The following is a 9,421-nucleotide window of genomic DNA, read 5'->3' on the forward strand; positions in this document are numbered from 1 at the left end:
GGCCCCAACCCTATGTCCCTCTTTTCACCTCAGCAGTCAAATCCCGACTTTCACACTCGGCATCTAGGGGGCACCCGCCCGCGTCGGGCGGTGACGAGAGGTGCCGCCATGAGCTACACCGAGGACTTTCCAGGTGGGAGGAGCGCGGGGAGCTGCGGGGCTGGGCAGAGGACCCGGACGCCCGCGGAGGTTCCTGTGCCTTTCGGGGGCCTCTCGGGCAAGGGAGACGCGGAGCGCCCTGAAGAGTTCCCTCGGCCCCCAACTACTCCACTGGGGCGAAAAACCTCACTCCTAAGCCCAGAGGCAGACGCAGACTCCAGCGCCAGCCACCATCCCCCGCCCTCCGGGGGCCGAGTCCTCATATGTCGCCCCTGAGCCAAGTCCTCACTTCTCCACGCAATCCCCGGCAGGCACAGACAAACCCGCCGGGACACGGCCGACAACTAGGGGCTGCAGCCCCGACCCGGCCCTTTCTCGGGCCGGTTCTCGACTTGAGAGGTGGTGGAGCGGCTCCCAATCTGAAGAGATGACTCGGGACATTTCACGGAGGCATTTCCGGCCTCCAGCCCCAGGCGCGGCCCGATCCGCTACTCGGGAGGTCACCCCGGTCGGTCCCCGCCAGCGGAGGCGTCCTCGTGCGGGAGCCGAGCCACCCGTGTGCGCCTCGGACCTCGCTGGGGACCATCTCCTGCGCCTTCTCCCGCGCACCGGCGGGAGCAATCTCAGACCCGCCCACAGGGCAGAAGTAGGCCTATGTGGCCGGCCCTGTGGCCTTCAGGACTCCTGACACCGCGGCCCAACCCGGCCTGGAGTCTCTTCTCTGCTGTCCCTGACCGAACCCATTGACGCGCCCGAGCCTGACTCTAAGGCTTCAGCTAACAGCACGTGAAGAGCAAAACGATAAGGTTCATTTGCTTCAGGGTACGATGGACGCATGTTGTTGTCTGATTGACTCTATGGAATGATGTGTCCATTTGTATCTCAAGCATTTGAGAGCACTTGAAATAATATTTTTGGCTTCTGGGAGCAACTGAGTTTGATGAGTCTGAACGTCTCTAAGTTGGTGCTCAGCTGCAGACAAGACTCCGTAGAACTCGGCCTGCGGCCACTTTAAGAAGAAGCAAAGCCCTTCTACAGTTCGTGAAGGTGGCGGAGCCTTTTCCCAGAGACCCACGCGGGGCCTCTGTCTTTGTTCTGGGTGATTATCTGGAAGAGCGCCGGCACAGGTGGACTTGTGAGAACTACAGTACCCATAACGCCGAGCGTCAAGGGCAAAGACACTGAGCCAATGAACGCTCTTGATCGGGCGATTCTACGGTGGTTCCGTAGGTCGGGGCGGAACTTCCGGCTTCGCCCCGGGGAGTAGTCATTTTGGTTGCTTTCTTGATCCGTCCGCACTATTAGAGTTAGTATCGCTGAGGAGGCCTCCGGAGGACGGGTCGTCCCCACTACACAGCGACTGTTGAGTCGGCGGCGTTGGCGACAGCTGTGCCCGGATCTTTGCCCTTGTCGCCCGCCGCTCCTTGCTCGGCTGCGCTCACAGAGTCCGATGGCGGCGGCAGCGCTGAGATACTCAGCTCAGGTAAATGCTGCGTCCTCCGGGCCTCACTCTTCCTCCCTTACAGCAGTATCCTAAAGCCCCAGTGAAGGGCCTCGGTCCATGTCGCTGCAGTAGAAATCCCTGTGTCCAGAACAGTGCGGAGTGTGTCGGTGCGGTCCCCAGTTCCAAAGCTAGCGTAATGGGGTGTGGGAGAATGTGACAGGGACCAGTTTGTGTTAGTCTCGATGGCACGATTGAGCAGTGAGCATTCACGCCTGGAATGGCAAGGTGAGGAGTTTTACCTTTATTATCGGGACGCTGGGAGCCATGGAGGGTTGTGAACGGAAGAGGCACATGGTCTGAATTAGGCTTTTCAAAGTTTTCCAGAAGTTGCGAAGAAATGGAATAGCCTGGAAAGGGGTTGATAATACTGAGGCACAGGGAGGTTGGGTCCTTGTACAAGCTGGTCAGTAGGTGAGCGTCAGCACTAAGGACTGGAGAACTGAAGGGCACCGTTAACGCAGGCATCCCTGGGTTACCTGGCTCCGGGAATGGACAGGGGAGCAAGGAGGCCTGAGTCCATGGAGCTCCCTCCATGGTCACCTGCCTTTCACTACCTTCTTCTTCCCACAGGTTCCCATGACTACAGAAGCACTTATGGACTTTATACAGGTGAGAAGAGGGTGTTTTAGTCCCTCACTGGTGCCAACCCCTCTCCTTATGTCTCTGGGATTGTGTTTTAGGATTCTTCTCCTGGCACTCTTTCAGTCCTAAGGCCTAGGGACCCCGAACAAACACTAAGCCCAGGGTCATACATCCAGGCTTGAGGCTAGATAGAGTGGTTCTTGTTGCTGGAAACCAGTGCAGTAAGGTGTGGAAGATTATCCCAGGCTTAGATAACAGATGAGCAAGTGTTTGAAGGTGAGGCTGAGCTGGTTAAGGGAACCATAGGTCTCCACTCTTCCTCATGGAAACTGAAAGCTAGGGTGTAGGAGTCAGACTTGGAATCACTCTCTCAGATATTAGATGCCTCTTGTGGAGTGAGGTGAGCAATGGGAGTTTTGGGCCAGAGGAGGGAGGTGATCATACCCAGGTCTTATCAGGTGCCCTATAGCTATAGCATGGAGAATAGACTGGGGATGTGAAGAATGAGATAAGAAGATGGAGGAGAAGTCTACTTCAGGTGAGCGTTGATGGTGGCTGGAACAGTGTGGTGGCCACGGAGGTGGTAGAAGTGGTGGAAGTGTCTGAATTCTAGATTGGTTTTTTAAGTAGAGAAGCTGAGAATTTCAGCTGTTGAAGATGAGAGATAGAATAATAGGAGTCAGAAGTGAAAGCAAGGTATTTGCGTTTAGCAGTTAGAAATGTGGAAGCTCCACTAACTGAGATTCTAAAGTTGCTAGTAGGGTCAATTATTGTTGGGGATACCACATGTTTCGTTTTGGGACATCTTTAGAATCTGAGATGTTTCAAAGAACAGTTAGGTTAGTCATCAAGTGGTAGTCGACCACATAGGACTAGAATTGTGGTGAGGGATTCAGGTTGGAGAAATCCAAAAGGTGGTGGCCAGTGTTTGCCCTGGGGTGTAGCTTGGGTTGCAATTAGGAGGAGGAATCCTGGTCATGCTGGTAATGCTATTAGCAGCCCAGGGAAGGGGTGGGGGTCACTATTGGGTCTTATGCTTGGGTACCTGGGTGGTTGTGGTGGAATTCACAAAGATAGGTGTGTGAGAGAATTTGCCATGGGGAGGATGTGAGAGTGAGAATGATCTTGCAAGTGGCCATGGCTCTGAGGAATGAGTGAACTTGAGGTCAGTGTGAAGGGCAAGGAGTAATTGAGACAAAATGATACTAAGGCCAGGACTAGTGCTTGTTCAACACTCTTTGAATCCACCTGGGTTTTGTAGTGACCATTGGTATGTCTAAGGAGTTTGATTGAAGCAGGTGGATAAGTTTAGGAGCAGAAGTAGACATCTGGAAGAGTCACTGGCTGGAGCAAGTCTTTGAAAGAAGGTTAGCGGGTGAGGATGGCTGTGACTGGAGAGGGGACATCAAGTACAGCACAAGTGGAAGTGGGCCATGGGTGGTTCTGGGTGGCTGAGATTGAAACAGGAAGAGGGTTGGGCAGAGAGGCCTTTAGAGCAGGATGGGGACTATCTCTGGCAGTGGGGACCATCAAAGGTCTGGGTAGTACTGGACCCCATTTTGATTGGGCGAGCACTTTCTGAATGTCATGGTCCAGGTAACATGTCGAGAGACCAGGGCAATGCCTATGGTGTGAGGTGGAGGGTGGAGGTGGCTGTGGGAATGCCAGTTAAGCTGTGTGAAAGAGGGATTGAGAACTAAAAGACCCATAGTCATGGCATTGAGGACCTAAAAATAATGAGTGAGCCCACATTTGTTTTGTGTCTGACAAGTATAATCTTGGGAGCCCCAGGAAAATTGCCTGACTGGAGGGGACCCAGTCCTACATACTGGGCCCAGAGTTTAGATGGCATCTCCCAGTAGGGCATAGTGATCAGTGGAACCATGAGGAGAGACTAGGGATCTGTTGAACTGGTGTCTGTTATCTGACCAGGTGGGGATTAGAGAAGAGGGTAAGCAGGGGAAGGATGAACTTGGGGTTGAGGAGAGAAGCTGATCATGGAAAGATCTGTCCCCATCATGGCAGGGCTGTGTGACCTTTGAGGACGTGGCCATTTACTTCTCCCAGGAAGAGTGGGGGCTCCTTGATGAGGCTCAGAGGCTCCTGTACCTCGATGTGATGCTGGAGAACTTTGCGCTTATAACCTCGCTGGGTAAGGCCCTCACACCCATCTCAGTGTCCTGGTCTCTGTCTATCCACTTTCCCCTCAAAGGCAGCTCTGCCTTTTCCACAACCAGGCTGTGGGCTCTCCTGACTTCTCCACTGTCTTGGCAGATGAGCTATGGTGTCAGGGATAAGTTGTGTGCACTCCCCAAGCAGCTCTGAAACTTGCTACCCCAAAGTGTGCAGGGAAGGGTCTGGGAGTCAGGTATTTTGAGTCAGCCTAAGGCATCTCACCTACTTGTTTACTCTTTCTTTGGGTTACTGTGTACAAATTCGTGGTACCTTGTGTTTAAGTTCTGCCTCCTCCTTCCAGATGACATTTCCTGTGGCTGCCTGTGTCAGGAATTGCAGGCATTTCCTCATCAGTGTTCACATGGGCCATGGGCTGTGTTGTTGCCAGTACCTCCTTCAAGGATCTGTGTGATACTAATTTTTTCTGTGTTCTCTAGTGTGCTGAGTTGCTCTGGGCCAGTGTTGGACACCCACCTTTCCTGTCTTTCCCTTGGGACTTGCATCATGCAGGTCTCATGTAGTTGTATACTGGGGGTGTGGGGAGAGCCCTGGTTGCTTCACAGGGTGGACATGGCAAGGTGCTCTCAAAGGATACCTGGCCTTAATGAGTGGCAGCTGGGGAAGGCAGTTTTCTAATTATACCAGAAACCTGTCCTGTGTTCACCAGAGTTTGAGTGCAAATGCCACTGGACATACCTAATTTCTACCTTTTCTTCCTCTTAGTTGACACTTCACTGACTTATCATTTCATCTGTGACTTCTGGCCTCATGCTGCCCTAACTTTTCTGTCCTCCATGCATCACCTATTCCTCTGCACTGCCCTCTCTACAGTGTTTTCCAGCACTTACTCATACACAATGTGTTGTGAGGTTTGCACATCATTAAATTCTCCTTGAACAAAATTGGAATCTCATTGTCAGTTCCAGTTGGATTTCCCTGGGCCTAGGCACTATGAATCTTCAGCACAGTAGACATGTTTCACCAGCTGACAAGGTTACTGAAGGTTTTCTGTAAGGTCTACAATTTACAGACCATGTCTCTCCCTGTGCTGCACCCTATTCTTGTATTGTGTGTCTGATGTTGACTCTCCATTTTGTGATCTTTAGAGACCCAAGCAGCCCCTTCCTTACTCTGCTTCCAGCTCCCTCATCTGTGGATTCATTCCTTGATGTGTGTGTGATGGGGCTTCCCCTTTCCTGTTTTAAAATGTACCTACAGGATTTTAATTTATGGAGGTGACTGAGTGACAACACAGAGAGGTTAATGTCATAGACAGAAGAACGTATTACTTACAGTGGCAAGAGAATGTGACCACCACACCAGGTAGAACATGTGGAAGGGCCTGGTGATCAGAAGGCAGAAGCAAGAGAGATGGGAAAACATTAGGCTACAGCCTTGCTGGAGTTTCTGCAGGAAAGGTGGGGCATGGTAGACAAAATTGTGTAGTTTGAGTAATATTAGCAGGCCTTGGGACAAAGGGCTGGCTAGTTTTAGTGACCTGAACTTGGGATGATTAGGACAGAGGAATATTACCTCCTGAAATGTCCATGTCAAACAGAAAATGTGATTTGGAGTATGAGGTCTGGATTGATTAATTTGCATTTGAATAGTGTGCTCCCAGCTCAGCCCTTTGCTCTCAAGAATTGGCTAGCTCTGGGAACAACAGCCTCTTCCCAGCCAGCAAAGTTTTTCAAGATGTCAAACTGTCATACAGAAAATATTTAAAAACCTGATTAAGGGCTGACCAGTTAGCTCAGTTGGTTAGAGTGTGGCACTGATAACACCAAGGCCTAGGGTTTGATCACTGTACCAGCCAACTGCAAAAAAAAAAAAAAAAAATTGTCTTAACATGATTAATACATTTCCATCATAGTCAACATGCATTTCATCAGCATTTCTCTGGTTTCAGTTTGTTGGCATGGAGTGGAGGATGAAGAGATGCCTTCTGAGCAGAGTGTTTCTGTAGAAGTGTCACAGGTCAGGACTGCAAAGGCAGGTCCATCCACCCAAAAAACTCACCCCTATGACATGTGTGTCCCAATTCTGAAAGACATTTTACACCTGGATGATCTATCTGAGCAAAATTCATTCTTGGTTGGGACATATGGAAAGCTTCAGCAGCACCAGAAGCATCACAGCACTGAGACGCCCTTGAAGAGGGACATGGACACAGCCTCGTTTGTGAAAAGCTGTAGATTCCATGTGTCAAAGGAGCCCTTTGCCTGTGGGGAGGTTGAAAAGGACTTTGCTGCCATGTTGGGTTCTTTCCAGCCCCAGGCTGTTCCCAACTGTGAGAAGCCAAACGAAATCACCGAATGTGGGGAGTCCTTTCATATTGGAATAAGTCATTACAAGTGGAGTGAATTCAGAAAAACTTCCAGCCACAGTCACACTTTTGTTCACCACCCACAAGTCTGCACTGGAAAAATGCTTTATGAATCTAACAAATGTGGGAAAGCCTACCCCTCCAGGTACTCACTTGTTCCATTCCAGAGAGTTCACACTGGAGAAAGGCCTTATGAGTGTGGTGAATGTGGGAAATCTTTTAGCCAAACTTCCCACCTGAATGACCATCGGAGAACCCACACTGGAGAAAGGCCTTATGAGTGTGGTCAGTGTGGGAAATCATTTAGCCAAAGAGCCACCCTCATTAAACATCACAGAGTTCACACTGGAGAAAGGCCATATGAGTGTGGTAAGTGTGGTAAATCTTTTAGCCAAAGTTCTAATCTTATTGAACACTGCAGAATTCACACTGGAGAAAGGCCTTATGAGTGTGACGAATGTGGGAAAGCTTTTGGGTCCAAATCCACTCTTGTTCGGCACCAGAGAACTCACACAGGAGAAAAGCCTTATGAATGTGGTGAATGTGGGAAATTCTTTACACAAAGCCACAGTCTGCTTGAACACCGGTTAATTCACACTGGAGCAAGGCCTTATGAGTGTGGCCAGTGTGGGAAATCATTTAGCCTAAAGTATGGTCTCATTCAACACCAGTTAATTCACAGTGGAGCTAGGCCTTTTGAATGTGACCAGTGTGGAGAATCCTTTAGCCAAAGAACCACCCTCAATAAACATTACAAAGTTCACACTGCAGAAAGGCCTTATGTGTGTGGGGAATGTGGGAAAGCTTTTCTGTTCAAATCCAAACTTGTTCGGCACCAGAGAACTCACACTGGAGAAAGGCCTTTTGAGTGCAGTGAATGTGGGAAATTCTTTAGACAAAGCTATACCCTCATTGAACACCAGAAAATTCACACTGGATTAAGGCCTTATGAGTGTGGTCAGTGTGGGAAATCCTTTATCCAAAAGTCTGGACTCATTCAACATCAGGTAGTTCACACTGGAGAAAGGCCTTTTGAATGTGGCAAATGTGGGAAATCCTTTACACAACACTCTGGCCTCATTCTCCACCGAAAATCTCACACCATAGAGAGGCCTCATGAAAGCAGCAAATGTGGAAAAGCCTTCAACCCAAGGTCTAACATTGTTTAGCTCTTGAAAGTCCACACTTAAGAAAATACTTGCACCTACAGGGAATGTGCTTTTTTTTTTTTTTTTTTTTTAATCAGTATCATGGCACTAGAGAGCCTTTGTGAGAGAACCACCTGCCTGAGGTTGAACCTGATACTTGTAAACATCCACAGGGGTGAGATTCCCCATGAGTTCCAGGCACGTGTGAGACGTACAGGAACTGTTCTGCACATTCTAGACTTCCCAGGGCCATAGCCAGACTTAAATCACTGCCAGTTTCTCTGGTAGAAGACATCTTCCCTCTACCACCTTGCACAGTGGGTACTGGTTACCCCAGATGCTAAGGGAAGGCAGATATCTGTGCTCATTACGTGGAGGAAATCTTGAGCAGTCTGAGCCTTTGAGGGGAATTTGTTCCCTTTTCTGACTGATTAAAGTATACATCTGACCCAGTTTGGGCCAGAAGGACCCAGCCTGTGTTCTGCTGGAGGCTTGTGTGGAAAGCTTACCTTCTTCATGGAATCTGTTGGTCTCACATGACATTTGTGGTTAATTTTTCCAGCCTCCCAATCACCAACTGGTAACCATCTGCCTCACATTACGCTGCTTTGTACCCTAATAAAGGCCTTATTATGAAATCTACTTGTAATTTGGGGTTTTGCTTACTGTAGAGAGTGGCTGGAAAACTGACGGGCCTTTGTATGAAGGGATGGACACCTTTTGTGGGGGCACCAATTGTGTCTGCAGGAACAGTAAAGTGAGATGTCCTGGTTTTGGTCAAATTTGCCTTGCTGCCCAAGACCTCCAAGGAAACAATTCAGGGCTTTTTGGTCCTAATTTGAGGCCTTCATGGCTCCATTTTTGGTGAAACCAGAGGTCAACCTGAGAAGGGGTCAGTTGTTAGGACAATCTCTTGTGCTTCTGGGAGAAGCATGAATTTGTTCAGTTGTTCCCACAGGTTGTCATATAATGCCCAGCACTGTTGAGGGGAAGCTTTCCCCCAGGTTCTGCAAAGGAGACATGTGCCCTGATAGCCATAATTCTGTTTGTGGTGTCCCTCATAAGCCTACAGGAGCCAGGCATGAGCCATAATTTGTACAGAAATATTGCGTCTGATTAATAGAGTGGGGGAGCCCACAGCAAACCAGATGGAATGTGCTGTTTGAAGAAGTGCATCCACAAAACTAGTACTGGCTGTGTCTTTGTTTATATCCAAGATAAACACACACAGTTACAAGGTCTCCATGTACTAAATGTGACAATGCAGGCATAGCCTGGCTTGGAGATAATCACCTCATCATCCTGCCATCATGTTCATGGGCTGATGCAGGTCAGAGCGTGGAGCCTGGTGCACACCTTGGTACAGCCTGGAGGCTCACATAGGCTGGTTCAGTGTCAGTGTAGGACACGTCATAGGGTGGGGGATGATAATCAGAGGGAGCTGGGGTAGCAAAAGCATTGCCTCATAAACAGCAACCCCCATCAGATGTTTTTCTCTTTGCCACAATTACATTATGTACACCTCCCCACTGTGCCCTGCACAGAACTCAGCCCTCAGAAGTCCTGGGTCTTTCTGTACCTTTCCCA

General features: G+C 49.5%; 1 protein-coding gene across 1 annotated transcript; it reads left to right on the forward strand.

Annotated features, from left to right (window-relative positions):
• Positions 1–1,379: 1,379 nt before the first annotated feature.
• On the forward strand, positions 1,380–8,454 carry LOC134372348 (zinc finger protein 416-like). Its single transcript, XM_063089836.1, has 4 exons — positions 1,380–1,582; positions 2,174–2,212; positions 4,211–4,337; positions 6,270–8,454. Exons 1-4 carry the CDS (start codon positions 1,550–1,552, stop codon positions 7,853–7,855), a joined length of 1,785 nt encoding a protein of 594 aa, XP_062945906.1. The 5' UTR covers positions 1,380–1,549; the 3' UTR covers positions 7,856–8,454.
• Positions 8,455–9,421: the final 967 nt, after the last annotated feature.

Source organism: Cynocephalus volans, chromosome 3 (assembly GCF_027409185.1).
Source record: "Cynocephalus volans isolate mCynVol1 chromosome 3, mCynVol1.pri, whole genome shotgun sequence".
Lineage (NCBI taxonomy): Eukaryota > Metazoa > Chordata > Mammalia > Dermoptera > Cynocephalidae > Cynocephalus > Cynocephalus volans.

What these genes read in the sequence shown, in the direction of transcription:
- LOC134372348 (XM_063089836.1), top strand. Translation starts at nt 1,550, where the DNA reads ATGGCGGCGGCAGCGCTGAGATACTCAGCTCAG. An exon ending in CGCTGAGATACTCAGCTCAG is followed by an intron (nt 1,583 to 2,173) that starts GTAAATGCTGCG and finishes TTCTTCCCACAG; the next exon opens with GTTCCCATGACTACAGAAGC. An exon ending in CACTTATGGACTTTATACAG is followed by an intron (nt 2,213 to 4,210) that starts GTGAGAAGAGGG and finishes CCATCATGGCAG; the next exon opens with GGCTGTGTGACCTTTGAGGA.